Source organism: Myotis daubentonii, chromosome 5 (genome assembly GCF_963259705.1).
Source record: "Myotis daubentonii chromosome 5, mMyoDau2.1, whole genome shotgun sequence".
NCBI classification, from domain to species: Eukaryota; Metazoa; Chordata; class Mammalia; order Chiroptera; family Vespertilionidae; genus Myotis; species Myotis daubentonii.
The window spans coordinates 26,755,802-26,770,761 of record NC_081844.1 but is presented as its reverse complement, the minus strand read 5'-3'; the positions used below and the strand labels follow the sequence as shown (position 1 = coordinate 26,770,761).

At 57.2% G+C, this 14,960-nt stretch overlaps 1 protein-coding gene across 5 annotated transcripts in view; it reads right to left on the bottom strand.

Moving 5' to 3' along the window:
• The window catches only part of DOCK6 (dedicator of cytokinesis 6), a 44,952-nt gene extending 30,533 nt beyond the window's left edge, over positions 1 to 14,419 (bottom strand). For all 5 annotated transcript variants that reach the window (XM_059696755.1, XM_059696756.1, XM_059696757.1 and 2 more), the window contains exons 1-7: positions 14,290 to 14,419; positions 6,161 to 6,248; positions 5,299 to 5,474; positions 4,975 to 5,043; positions 4,589 to 4,718; positions 2,802 to 3,014; positions 968 to 1,053 (exon numbers count right to left, since the gene is read on the bottom strand). In XM_059696755.1, the coding sequence (XP_059552738.1) occupies positions 968 to 1,053; positions 2,802 to 3,014; positions 4,589 to 4,718; positions 4,975 to 5,043; positions 5,299 to 5,474; positions 6,161 to 6,248; positions 14,290 to 14,333 (806 nt within the window). In that variant the 5' untranslated portion in view covers positions 14,334 to 14,419. The remainder of the gene's footprint in view (positions 1 to 967; positions 1,054 to 2,801; positions 3,015 to 4,588; positions 4,719 to 4,974; positions 5,044 to 5,298; positions 5,475 to 6,160; positions 6,249 to 14,289) is intronic.
• Positions 14,420 to 14,960: the final 541 nt, after the last annotated feature.

Below are 14,960 nucleotides of genomic sequence, written 5' to 3'. Positions count from 1 at the left end.
CGACTCCCGGGTCTCCCTGTCTCCCCTCTCTGGGGTGTCCTTTGCCACCTGTGCCACCCTGGGCTGAGTCCCATTTTCGCTCACCTGAATGGCCACTGTAACCGCCTCCCTCCCTTGCTCTGCCTTGCTGGCCCCTACGCAGCAGCTACCTTCTAAGGAAGCATCTTAGAACTTACATTTTGAGGCTCCCCACTGCCCTGACAACAAATTCCTGCATGGCCCAGCCCTGCCACACCTCTTGGTCTCATTTTCCCCTCTCCAGATGTCTCCCTTCCTTGGTGTGTGCTGTATGGTCATCCCACGATTACATGCTCTGTATACAGTAGGCACTCAATGAGCGCTGAATGACTGGATGAGCCCACAGAGCCAATTCCCAAGCCTTGCGCTTGGGGCGGGCGGCCCACCCGGGCCTCGGGCCAGACCAGGCCTCTCTTTCCTGTCCCTGGCCAACAGGAACTCAGGGTGGGAAGGGGCAGGGCCAGGCTCAGGTCCAAGGCCACATCCTGTTCAGCTCAGTTCCCACGCATTGTTGGCTGCTCCCCAGGGGCGACTGTGGAGGGGGCCTCCAGCCCCAGCGTCACCAGCGCCCGTCCACCTGGGTCCCACCAACAGAGTGGGAGCGTGCTGGACTCCGGCCTCCCAGATTGTGTGATTTTGGCGCAGGGACTGTCACTCTGTGCTTCGGCTTCCCCACTTGTGTCCACCTCACAAGGTTTAGTGAAGATCAGAGGGAATGTACGTGAATGGGCTGAGAACAGAGCCTGGTACACAGCACTTAAGGACTGGTGGCTTTGAGTAATGGAAACGGAAGTCTTATTTCCCGCCTAAAGGCCCATGGCCTCACGGGTCCCATGGCTGCACGTGGTAATGGCACGGCTCTCGCAGTGAGCACCGAGTGTGTGCCACACCGTGATCTAGCTGTCTGGTCCCCTTGCATGTCTGAACGGGGGCAGGTGAGCACACTCACTTAAGTGACAGGCACTTGACCAGGATCCTCTGTCCAAAGTGTTCGCAGGGCGGCTCCGGGTGGCTGCAGCGTTCCACGGCCTCGTCCTGCCAAGAACCGTGGGGCAGCTGGGACATGTCCTCCAAGAAGAGCTTGGAATGTATAGCCTGAGACCAGCTCAACCCCCAGCCTGACTAAACTTGAAGTCCCTTGCCTCTGAGCCTTTGCACATGCTGTTCCCCTGCCTGTAATGCCTTTCTTCCCCTTCCTCCTTACTGCCGATGCCTGCTCATGGTGGAGGTCGCAGCTTACCTGGCACTTCCTCCAGAAAGCCTTCCCTGACCTCTGAGGCCTGGGCAGGCACCTCCTCCAACTTAAACTAGTAACAACGAAAATAATAACGATAATTCTTGGTATAATTATCCATATAATAAAAGCCTAATATGCTAAGTGTCTGGTCTCTGTTCAACCAATCAAAGCATAATATGCTAATGATATGCTAAGACGACTCAACTGCTTGCTATGACATGCACTGACCACCAGAGGGCAGATGCTCCAACTGGTAGGTTAGCTTGCTGTTGGGGACCAGCTGATCTGGACTGAGCAAGACAAGCTGGACACGCCCTGGAGCCCTCCTGCGGTCCCTCCCTGGCTGGCCAACCTCCCGCGTCCCTCCCCAACCCCGATCGTGCACCAGTGGGGTCCCTTGGCCTGGCCTGCAGGAGAGCCGGTTTCAGCCCTACCCTGCTCTATACAGGAGCTGCCCCTGGTGGTCAGTGTGCTCCCACAGGGGGAACGCTGCTCAGCCAGAAGCCGGGTTCACGGCTGGCGAGCGCAGTGGTGGTGGCGGGAGCCTCTCCAGCCTCTGCAGCAGCACTAAGGATGTCTGACTGCTCCCCATGGGGAGCGGGCCTAAGCCATCAGTCAGAAATCCCCTGAGGGCTTCCGGACTGCAAGAGGGCGCAGGCCAGACAGAGGGACCCCCGCCCTGTGCACAAATTTCGTGCACTGGGCCTCTAGTTATTGGTTTAAGGGAGCTGCTCAATAACTGTTGGTTGACAAAGTGGTCACAATGCCCTGTTGCGATGGGCCAAGTGGCTGGGCACTGAGGGCCACGTGAGGGACAAATATCAGCACGTCACTATGGTGTTACTCTGTCTGGGTTGTAATTTCCTGGTAGGAGGATCTCTCTTCCACTAGACTGTTAACTTGTGGAGAAGGGGTTGGGTCTATCTTGTTCATGGCTATATCCCCAGTGCCTGTCATACAACAGGCACCCAAACATGTCGGTTGAATAAATAGAGGTATACAGTAGGTACCTGCTGAAAGTTGAATAAACAGATAGGTATATATAGAATGCATTCTATTAATGATGACTAGATATATATATGTATATGTATATATTATATTATATTAGATACCCAATAAGCACTGATTGAATAAATATAGGAGTATACAATTAAGACTCAATAAATGGTTGAATGAAAATACTAGATACCCAATAAAAGTGGGCTGGATAAATATAGGGGTATATAGATGTCTAATAAAAGCCATTCAATAAAAATAAAGTGTATATACACTAGTTGTCCAATAAGCGCTGGTTAGGTAAATACAGGCATGTAATAGGCACTAAATAAATTCTGTTAGATTAAAGGGAGGTCTATACAGAAGGTATACAATAACTATTGGTTGAATAAATATGGGGGTGCATATTAGACATCCAATATAAGCCACGGAATAAAAAAACAGGGCATACAGTAGGCACCCAGTACAAGTTGGTGGGATAATATACAGGGATACATGTCAGCTGGAGGGGCGTTGGCCTCAGGGCCTATGTGGGCCTGTAGGCACCCACCTCGTCAGGTGCTGGGTAGAGGGTGAGCAGGGTGCGGGCCCGGTGCTGCCTCCGTAGGGCCTCATTGCGCCGGTCCACATCCTCGGGGGCCACCCGCTCCAGCAGCGAGGGCAGCAGTGAGTCAGCGGCCGAGTTCTTTAGGTCGAAGATGCCAGAGGCGCTGCTGCTTCGAGGAGTGTCCTCCGGGGAGCCCGCGGAGTGCCGGAGGTCCTCCTGCCGGTGGAGACGGGCAAGCACCACCACAAGGGTCACCTGGGGACTTGGCTGACTCTCTTTCTAGAAACTTACTGGCGAGCCTTGCTCCTTTACCATTGTCGGGAAGGCTACTCCCAGCCCCATGTTCTGAGCTTCACACGACCCCCATCCGGCCAATCAGAAGACATCTACCAGCCCCAGAGATAGGCTCCACGGTGAAGGACAGACCTGGGCTGGGTCAATGAGAGCTTCCCTGGGACTCTGCTCACGGTTGCCAGGGGAGGGAGAGCTCTTCTTACAGGGCTGTCACTGGCCCAGGATCCTACCTGACCTCCCAGACACAGCTACGGTCAAAGCTAGATTACCCTGGTTCAAATCCCAGCTCAGCTCTGTGACTCCAGATCTAGACCCCAACTCTGAGGGCCTCAGTTTCCCTAGTCAGTGGTCGGCAAACTGTGGCTCGGCAAACCACGGCTCGTGAGCCACACGGCTCTTTGGCCTCTTGAGTGTGGCTCTTCCACAAAATACCAACTTCTGTGCATTGGCCATGAAGTTTCAATCGCACTATATGTGCGCGCCTGCACGTGGTATTTTGTGGAAGACCCACACTCAAGGGGCCAAAGAGCCGCATGTGGTTCGCAAGCCGCGGTTTGCCGACCACGGCAGCCTAGCTACATCTACACTAATAAAAGACAAAGATGTTAATTGACTGTACCTTTGCTACGTCCATCAGCCAATCAGAAGAGTATGCAAATTAACCCAACAAAGATGGCCGTTAAATTTGCATACTGCAGGCAGGGCGGCACAGCGCGATCCGCCCGCCCCACGGCCAGCTGCTGCATGTGCGCGGCCCCACCCCACTGCCCACCAGGCCTGCCGTCCGTGTGAGTGGCCCGGCGGCTGGCAGGGCAGGGCGTGGCAGATCGCGATCCGCCCAGCCTGCCCCACTGCCCGCCGGGCCTGCCATGTGCGGCGGGCAGCGGGGCGGGGTGGCATGGCAGCGGGCCAGCCATCTGCGACCCAGCGCAGGATCCGGGCCTGCCATCTGCCACCCAGGGAGCGGGCCTAAGCCAGCAGGTGGTTATCTCCCGAGGAGTCCCAGACTGTGAGAGGGCACAGGTCGGGCTGAGGGACACCCCCCCCCCCGCCAGTGCACAAATTTTTGTGCACGGGGCCTCTAGTCTATAAATAATAACAATGAAAACAATAACAATAATTCTTAGTATAATTATTCTTGGTATAAAGTAGCTGCTCAATAAATGTTGGCTGACAAAATACAGGCTAGCGTCGTAGTGGGACAGTGATGGTCCTCTAATCACCTGGCTGTGCCTCAGTTTTTTAATCTGTAAAATGGGTGTAATGGTTGCCCTGCCTCACAGGATGAAAAATGAGGACAAGTATTAAGTACTTAGTATACACTAGGCGCTTAATAAATGTTTATAATTATTATCTTAACTTTTCACTCATGGGGTCAATACATTTCCTTTTAAATTCAAGGGTATTTGGGTCATTTCCCATTAAATGTGACTGAGAGCTGGGGCTGGAGCCCACACATATACCCCTGCAGTGATCCCGGCCCAGGGATCCCTCACCGAGTCCTCTGGCCCGGATTTCTCGTCTCCAGACGCATCCTGCTCAAAAACCTGGCGGGTGAGGCCTTTCTGTCGCTCTCGCTGGGTCTCTGTGGTGATGGGACTGTATGCCGAACTCAGATGCTGGTACCTAGGAGGAGGCGGGGCTGGGTGGGTAGCAGGGATCAGGGCTCCCCCGGACTCCCCGATGCACCCTGACACACCTGCAAGGCCAGGTGATGCCTGCAAGACCATCCACCTACCCTGTACTCCATCCCTGAAGTCCAGCTGCTCATGCAGTGACAATGGGCAGATAAGCAGGAGGACCAGCCACAGACAATGGGCTCTTCTGGGCTCAGACCTGGCCTCTTGACCCTCCACCCTGAGCTGCCCCCAGCCAGACCCACCTTCTGTGGGCGATGATCCAGTCCTCTGTATACATCTCCACCGCGGCCCTCACCTGGGCATCCAGCTTTCTGCGCAAAATAAAATCAGGGTAAACAGAGAGCTGTGAGGTGGGGCACGCCCTTCTGCCTGTCTCAGAGATAGGGTGATAGAGGCTCAGAGAGGGCGGGGTGTGTGTGTGGGGGGGTGACTTCTCCAGGCCACACAGAGGAGGCAGGATTTGAATTCAGGGCTGTTGGGTGTTTGATGGGAAGGAGGTGTAGATGGGGAGGGGTGCATGAGGCAGAGTGGAGTTATGAACAGGGAGGGCGTGGGGTGGAACCCACCCTTCCTTGGGGATCCCGAGCTCTGTGGTCCGGCATTCTCGGGGCTGCAGCAGCAGCTCCAGGTCATCAGCAGGAAACTCGACCAGGTCTCGGAGAGGCCCGGGCTCAACCTCGGGCGGCCGGCTCTGCAGCACATCCTCGAAGTCCAGGGGCTCAATGACTTCAGTCAGGGGGACCTGGTTCAGAGCAAAGTGGCCGTGACCCCAGTCCTGGGCACTGGGAGTCGGGGTGGAGGTCGAGTGTGGGCCTGGGCTGGCCTCAGATTCAAGTACGAGGGCAGTGGGAGCCATGGAGGGCGCTGGAGCTGGAGAGGTTCTACGAAGGGTGGTGACCTCAGACTCTCCTCTCCCAGGCCAGCTATGCCGGCCCCACCCCTCCTTCCAGGCAGGAAATCACACCCTGTGCCTGGAAGGGAGGGAACTAATGGTGGAAGGAAAGGCCTCCTGACTGCAGCCCAGAAACAGACAATCCCTCAGGCCCAGTGGCGAGATGGCCCCACCTCTTCCCTCTGCAGCTGACGGACCTCCCAGCCCCCAGGCCGCCTCCCCTCTCTTCATCTGGGTGGTCCAGGCAGCAGAAGGTGGGGCTCCATCAGGCTGGAGCCTCCCCCCCATCCCACCCCGACCACCCACAGGGCTGTCCCCCACCCCAGGGAGCTCCCTCCCCACTCACAGGGAAGCAGGAATGGGGGCAGCACGGCCCGGCCAGGAACCCCTCCCCTGCCACGGCCGGGTGGAAGTCGCCTCAGCTTTCCCACAGGACAGGGCACTGGCGGGTGGGGTGGATAGAGCCCAGGCACAGGGGAACCCCAGCTCTACGAGCGGGCGGGGTCTGGGCAGGGGGGCGCCTCCCGAACACTTACCCCCAGGGAGCTGCTGCTGCGCCTGCTGGAGTGGGGAGAGCCGCTGCGCTCCCGGGACACCTGCTTCCTCACCTCGGCGGCCACGGTCCTGCGGGGACAGGAAGGGGGCCTTGGGGACAGGAGAACGTGGGCAGCAGGGCCCTGAGAACCTGGGCTTCGGAGCCAGCGAATTTACTGTGAGAGAAGAATCCAGGCTGAGGCAAGAAAACAACAGGCCGCTTGGCCAAGAGAACTTGGGCTTCCAGACCCACACGTCTCACACTGCAGCCCTTCCTACCCCTCTCCGAGCACAGATGGGGCCACTGCTCCTGGGCAGGGCCACGAGGGGTGATAGATCCCTCCTCATCCAACCCCCACCCTCACCACGCCAGCCCTCTGGTCTCTGCTTTCTCGTCTGGGGGGCCTCTGTCCAGCCTGGGGCCCCTCAAACTCCTCGCTGTGCAGCCATCCAGTATGTGGGCACCATCCTGTGCCTGCTAGGCTGCCTTGGACAGGTCACTCCTGCCACCCAGCCTCAGTTTACCCATTTGTGGCTGTTCTGACCTCACAGGGCGGCTGTGGGGAGCAGGCCAGGGGCCTGGCAATCAGAGGGCACTCCATGCCTTCTCAGGGAGTCTGAGAGAGGCTGACGGTGTGTAAGAGGCGGCAGAACTCCCAGAGCTCAGCCCGCAGCCAAGGTTAGGGCTGAGGCCTGCTTGAGTCACCTAAGTCTGCACTGCCCTTGGCAGGCAGGGAGGAACAGGACCCTGGGGGAGGGGCAGCAGGAAAATCGGGGACAAGACCCCGTGGGAGCAGGGATCTCCCAGGCCCTCAGCCCTTCAGCAGCGCTTAGACGGAGGGGAAGGAGAGACAGCCATGCAGTTGTCTAGGGGAACAGTGTGCCAGGCAGTGGGAACAGCAAGTGCAAAGGCCTGGAGGCTGTGCTCTGTGCTCTGGGCATGGGCTCCTGCCCCCCGACGTCTCTGTGAAGCAGGATCCAGGGCTGTGCGGTCCCCGCGGAGGCCCTAGCGTTGGACCCTGCACATCACAGGTGCTCAGTAGATGTGGGTTTTTTGATGGGATGAGTACATCCCTCCCCAACTCCCACCTGGTCCAACTTTCTTTCTTTTTTCTTTTTTTAAATATATTTTATTGATTTTTTACAGAGAGGAAGGGAGAGGGAGAGTTAGAAACATTGATGAGAGGAAACATCGATCAGCCGCCTCCTGCACACCCCCCACTGGGGACGCGCCCGCAACCAAGGCACATGCCCCTCACTAGAACCGGACCCGGGACCCCTCAGTCCACAGGCTGACACTCTATCCACTGAGCCAAACCGGTTAAGGCTGGTCCAACTTTCTTAAATCCCTTGTAAACTGGGGGAAGCCCAGACCTTCGGGCGGGGCGGCTTTGGGCAGTGGGGCCACCTTTTCTGGGCCTCAGTTCCTCTTATAATTGAGAAGGCAGTTGCCTGAGCGTTTAGGCCTCCGTTCTGCTTCCCACTCTTCTGTGTGTGTGAGAATTTTCATAATAAAAAGTTTTACCCCCCAAAGCTCTACACTGAGGACTGCAAACTCGATGGCCCACAGGCCACCACTGAGATGGATGTGTGCAGTGGGTCGGGGTGGGGGAGGCTGGGCCAGCTGAGAACCGTAGCTCCATCCAGAAGCCTGAATTCAAGTCCCTATGCGTCAAACAAAACTTGACCATGACCCTGATCCAACCTGGGGCCCTCCAGTTTGCGGCCCCAGCCTCACTCCTTTTTATTTTCTTATTTTAGAAAGGAAGGGAGAGGGAGAGATAGAAACATCAATGATGAGAGAGAATCACTGATTGGCTGCCTCCTGCACGCCCCGCTCTGGGGATTGAGCCTGCCACCAGGGCATGCACCTCTGACCAGAATAGAACCTGGGACCCTTCAGTCCACAGTCCTACGCTCTATCCACTGAGCCAAATCAGCCAGCGCACCTCACTCCTTTTCTGTCCCTGCATTCTATTTACTTCCTGTCAACTGTCCCTGAGCCTTGCTTCTATTGATGGGGAGGGGCAGAGATTCTAGAAAATTCAAAGGGTGTTCAAAATTAGGGAAATTCCCCCAAATTGGGCCGCCTCCTCTAGAAGCCTGGGCACACAAGGACTTTGGGGGTAATTTACAAAAGATGCCTGGACAGGGGACCTGTCTGTGTCCTGGTCCCAGCTGTTCTGCAGCTGCTGCCCCAGAGCGGAGGTGGAGGGGAAGGGGGGGGGGGGGAGGCTAGAGCTCCAGCTTCATTTTGTCATAGGCGTGGAGAGGCCCCTGCCGTGGGAAAGGGATGGATGGGTCCATGACGCCATGGCCGTGACAGCCAGTTCCGAGTCGCAGGGCTCTGTGCGTGGAGCTGGGCGGGCATGGGCGGGCGACCTCCCGCTGCGGACCTCTAGGCTCAGGGGCGGCATCCGCACTCACTGAGCTGTTTTGAGTGCCGGGCCTGGCACATGGTAAGTGCTCGCTTAAGGCTCGCTGTCCCCATGTTGCCTCCAAGAGGATCTTAGGAACTAGAATTCTGGCCCTGTCTTTGACACCAAAGGAGACAGGCTCAGAGAGGGGTCTGGCCCACCCAGGGTCAGCAGCTGAACGCAGCAGGGCCGGAACGGAACCCTGGCCGGCCGGAGGCCGAAGTGTGCGCCCCTGTGACTAGGATGGGAGAAGGAGCCCCAAGAACAGGCCTCCGGAACCTACCTCCTCCCTGTCCATACGCACCCTGCACACCAGCCCTGTCCGGCCTTGGGGCTTCCACACCCTCTCAACACGAATGGATCCTTGGGTTTGCTCCGTGTGACACCTGTCTCTTCGTGTGCCCACGTGGGGGGCCCGGCAGGCATCCTGCCCAGGTGTGACCGTCACCTGCCCCCACTGTCTCCCTGCCTCACTAAGGCAGCCAAACCTCTCAGGTGTTTGGAACCCACCCCTGGGAGCCACCCCCAACTCCTCTCTTTCTGCCTCCACGTCAGGCGCCCTCACATAGAGCACCTTTCAAACAGGCAGGCAAACTGTTGAGCTGAATTTAGTGACTTTCCTGGACGTGATCTCACAATTGCAGTAAAGGAAACTGCAGGTGGTGGGTTAGAGCTGTCGGTGAGATCAATCCTCCCAAGGTGAAAAACTGACAACCCTATGTGACACGAAAGAGCTGTTCAGCCCTAGCCGGTTTGGCTCCGTGGAGAGAGGGTCGGCCTGCAGACCAAAGAGCCCTGGGTTCGATTCCAGTCAAGGGCATGTACCCCAGTGGCAGGCTCCTCTTCGGCCCAGGCCCTGGTCAGGGCTCCTGCAGGAGGCAAGCGATAGATGTGTTTCTCTCACATCGATATTTCTCTCTGTCTTTCCCTCTCTCTTCCATTCTCTCTTAAAAGCAATGAAAAAAATATCCTCAGGCCCTGGCCGGCTTGGCTCAGTGGATAGAGCATCAGCCTGAGGACTGAAGAGTCCCAGGTTCGATTCTGGCCAAGGGCACATGCCTGGGTTGCAGCTCGATCCCCAGTGGGGGGCAGGGAATTAATGATTCTCTCTCATCATTGCTGTTTCTATCTCTCTCTCCTTCTCTCTTCCTCTCTGAAATCAATAAAGAAATATATTTAAAAAAAAAAAAAAAAATATATATATATATATATATATATATATATATATATATATATATCCCCTCAGGTGAGGATTAAAAAAAAAAAAGACAGTCTTAAAAGAAAAAAAAGAGTTGCTCAGAGTGTAAAGATGGAGCATCATTGGGAATTCATGTGAGACTGGGAACTTACCCCAGGGCTGGCCAGATTAACAGAGGCCTTACCCTCACAGGGGAGGAGGAGGATAATCCAGAACAAGAATGACAGAAGCCTCGAATGCTCTGTGTTCCCATTTGTGCAACAAGTGAGGGAAGAAAGTGAATCCAAATAACATCACAAAGAGAGTCCTCTTCATACCCCACCCACCACTCCGGACTGGAAGACAACTGTTACGAGTGCCGGCGATGATGTAGAACAATGGTAACTCTCACGCGCTGGCGGTGAAAACCCTGTAAAACCGTCTATAATTATCAAGGAAAGCTCAAGATATGCCCATCCAGCAATTCCCAGCAATTCCCCTTGGAGGCACAGACACTCAGGAGGAAACACGTGGCCACGGATGCTCTCAGCAGCCCTGATGTGACAGCCCCAGCGTGAAACAACCCAGTGTTCCCTGAGCAAAGACAGAACTCACAGGCAGGGGATATGCAGCAAATGTGAAGGACGACCCCGACTCAGGCAACTGACAGACAAGCCTGCTCCTGACTGCGGTGAAAGCGGGGCCACGGACCAGGCGTCCCCGTAACTCCGTGCACAGGACGCTCTAAACATGCAAAACTGAGCCCTGGCAGGGAGCTCAGCTGGTCGGAGCATCGACCCTATACCCGAGGTTGAGGTTTCGATCCCCGGTCAGGGCACATACAAGAATCAACCCACGATGCATAAATAAGTGGACAGCAAATCAGTGTGTCTCTCTCTCAAAATAAAATTTAAAATAGATGCATAAACAGGCAAAACTAACCCACAGCAGACAAGGAGCCATCCTGGACGAGAAGCCATCATGAAGGGGAGGAGGGGACGGCAGTTCTGAGGGGCTGCTGGGGGGGGGGGCCAGGAAGGAGGAGAGGGCCCCCATCTGACCTAAGTGGTTTCTCCTCGGCATTTGTTTTATTTTTACATTTTTATTATTTTTTTAAAAATAGATAATATATTTTTATTGATTTCAGAGAGGAAGGGAAAGGGAGAGAGACAATGATGACAGAGATCATTGATCGGCTGCCTCCTGCACACCCCACACTGGGGATGGAGCCCCGAATCCGGACGTGAGACCTGACAAGGAATCAAACCGTGACCTCCTGGCTCATAGGTCAATGCTCAACCACTGAGCCACACTGGCCGGGCCCCTTGGCATCTCTACATACAAAAGCCTAAGCGACCGCAACCAAAACAACCAAACGGACGACCGAACAGCTGAGTGGGGCCACCAGGCCGGCAGGGGGGTTAGTGAGGGACGACCAAACAACTAAGCAGCAGCCTGCAAAGATGGCGGCACCCACAGCCAATAAGGAGGGAATATGCTAATTGACCGCCACACCCTCAAAGATGGCGGCGCCCACAGCCAATAAGGAGGGAATATGCTAATTGACTGCCACACCCTCAAAGATGGCGGCGCCCACAGCCAATAAGGAGGGAATATGCTAATTGACTGACACACCCTCAAAGATGGCGGCGCCCACAGCCAATAAGGAGGGAATATGCTAATTGACTGACACACCCTCAAAGATGGCGGCGCCCACAGCCAATAAGGAAGGAATATGCTAATTGACCGACACACCCTCAAAGATGGCAGTGCCCAGTCCCCTCAGCCCTGTCGGGGCGGCAGACACATGGCAAGGCCGGGCCTGCCCACCTCTGGAGTCTCCCAGTCCCCTCAGCCCCTCAGACACCCAGGGCAGCCAAAGCTCAGGTAACCAGGGTGGCTGAGGCTTGCGCTGCCGGCAGTGGCAGCAGCAGAGGTGTGATGGGCCGTTGCCTTCCCCTGGTCATCCCCTGATCACCGGGTTGCCTCCCGCCCCTGAGGGCTCCCGGACTGTGAGGGGGGGGCAGGCCGGGCTGAGGAACCCCCCCCTCTGGGGCATGAATTTTCATGCCCCGGGCCTCTAGTCTGTATTATAAGTGAACCTTGCACTTTCCTGCATGCATGTTTTACATAACACTTTTAAAAAGGTAATGACATTTGCGTGTGCTCATATTTGCAGACATGTGGTGGGACGGAGCAGGAAGGAGCCATTTCCTTGAAATCCTAGAGGTCCCTTTGGAATTTTCTCAATGTCTGTTTCAGGGCCCTCCACTAGTCCAACAAATCATTGTCATTAAATGAGAAATGCAAGCTGCCTCATACCAATCCACTGCCGGACAGAAGGAAGACGCTGCTGGTAGCTGCCCAAGGAGAATGAGCAGACACCTTAGAGATACAGAAAGAGGCACCGTTCCCACGGCTGCTCTGGGCTCTGGAGCCACACACCCCATTAGGACTCTGCAATGACCTAACCACGTTGAGTCTCAGTTTCTCTGGTTATAAACAATTAACATCCCAGATGGAGATAAGCATGTGATAAGCATTATTGTAAGTGCTGGTCACTATCACCCTTCTATACTGTATTTTATTTTAAATAGTACAAGTGAAAAAAATGAACAAGTTGTATTGCATCCAAGAACATTTGTCCATATTATGAACATTCACAAGAGTTTGGACTTTTAGGTTGTCATTCAAAATCTTGTTTTTTTTCTAGAATCTGTTCATTAGGAAACTGGGGGACTGTCTTATGCTCAGGTTAATATGGTATTTGTGGAAGGAAGGAAGGAAGGAAGGAAGGAAGGAAGGAAGGAAGGAAGGAAGGAAGACAGGCCCAGATCTGAGCATGTAGGACACCTGGGTGTCCACTGACAGCTCTGGAGACCTCATCAGAGAGAAGCTGGAAGACTCGAGCCGTTTGCTTGTGGTTCACTGGGGCCCCAGGACCTCTCTCTGCTCTTCTTACTCTGGGTTCTGTAGCATCTGTTTCCCAGGGTGGGACCCAGGACCCCCCTCACTCACAGGGCGGAAGGGGCTGAAAGGCAAAGAAACAGGCTCAGAGACATCAAAGTTCCAAAACAGAGAGACGGTTCGAGACACAGAGATGACAGACATAAAAACGGCCCCGGGGACACCAGGTCACGTCTCTGTTTAGAACCCTTCATGGGTCCCACCTCGTTCAGGATAAAAGTTAAAGTCCCCCCACAGCCCGCAAGGCCCCGTGGGATCTGCTGCCACTGTCCCTTCCTCACTCTCCGCAGCCCGGCTGGTCGCCGATGCCCTGTGAGCACACGCTGCCTTTGCGAACACACAGGGCCTTTGCACTGCCCTTCCCTGTGTCCGGACCCTCCTCCCACATACAGCAGGGACCCCTTCCTGGCCTCCTTCGGATATTTGTTCAAATGTCACCTTCTCACCCAGGCATTCCTGGCCCACCTCCCCTATCTAACATAACCCCCACCCTCCCCACCTCCCATACCCAACCCCCACCCTCCCCACCTCCCATACCCAACCCCCACCCTCCCCACCTCCCATACCCAACCCCCACCCTCCCAACCTCCCATATCTAACCCCCACCCTCCCCACCTCCCATATCTAACCCCCACCCTCCCCACCTCCCTTCTCTGCCTTGTGTGTCCCCATAGCACTTGTCACTAATAAATGACCGACTTTGTGCTTCTAGTCTGTACCCCCTACTGTCTCTGCTCCCAAGGGTGGGTGAGCTCTTCCCTGTGTCTCCATCAGGCAAGTGCCGACCCCTGCAGGGTGGCTTTTTCACTGGGGTCAGGTCCCCTGTGAGAGGACCACTGAGCACCGGCCCCCATCCCTCTCCCGGGCCGGCGCCCACCCCTCTCCCGGGCGGCTCACAGTCTCCAGTCGCGGAAATGGATCCCCCAGCGCCTGGTGCCTGCCCCCTCCCCCGTCTGCCCACCAGCTGGCCCGTCCCCAGCCCCCACTCCCTCCATTCAATCCCCATCCATCCCAGCCCGTCCGGCCGGTGCTAGGACGGCCTGAGGCCGGGCGGGGGGACACCCACAGCTGTCTCTCACGCCTCCGACAGCTGGGCACGGGACCCCGGGGAGCGGGGCGCACGGGAAACTTCTCCACGGGACTCAAAGGTGCCAGGAGCGCAATCCCGGGTCCGAACTCCCGGCTCCAAACCGGACACAGGATGGACAGAAAGGCTGCCCCCCACTCCCGAACCCTCGATCGGGGACCGGGGGAGGCCAGGATGCCGGAGGCGATGCCGAGGACGCCGGCCCCAGCCTTCCCTGCACCGCCGCCTCCAGGAAGGCCCCCGGGCCACGCCCCCGGGTCCCACGGCTCGGAGGGTGGACCTCGGCCGCCATCCCGCCCGCCGCCCGGACGCGACCCCCAGCCGGGACCCCGCCGCCCTCCCGCCTCCCCCGGCCCCGGCGGCCCCGGCGAAGGCGGAAGGGGCTGGGACGGGGGGCGCCCGGGCCGGGGTGGGCCGGACCCCGGGGCGGGGCGGGGCGCACGCACGTGGGGCCGCCAGGAGGGGACCCGGCGGCCGCGCTACCTGTTGATCTTGTGCGCGAAGGCGCGGCGCTCGGCGGCCGCCATGGCGTCCCGGTCCCTCCGCCGCCGCCGCGCGCACCGTCCGGGTCGTGGCCACCGCCGCCGCCTCCTGGATCTGGGCAGCCGGGCCGGGCGGGGCGGGGCCGGGCGGGGGCGGGGCCCTTCCGGAGGCCCCGGGCCGCTCCGCTCGGTGCTGCCCCTGCCGGCCAGGGGGCGCCCGTCCCCGGCCACCCCGCTCCCTGGGGCTGGGCTGGGGAAACTGAGGCTGGGGGGGAGGCGGAGAGCGGCGCCCGGACTGACGCCGGGGTGGGGGGTCGGGGGGGGGCTCGGACTCCAGGGGAGGCTCTTTCTGCCATTTAACTAGTAGTCGCCATCATCAGTATAATCTCGGCGTTTATTAAGCACAGCCCTGCATTCACAGACGGCAGGAACTCATTGCTCCCATTTTACAGGTGAATAAACGGAGCCCAGGCCTGAGTGATCACCAGGGTCTCTGAGGCTCCACGGGATACGCCCCAGTCTGGGGTAAGGGGGGACGGGGCGGGGGGCAGCGGTCCTCCCAATGGCCTGCAGACGTGAGTCAGGACGTCTGGTGGTGGGACCTGAATGAGCCCGTCGAGGGGGCTGGACGGCTGTGCAGCCTCCACTGGGAGGAGAATGTGGGGTTGTCTT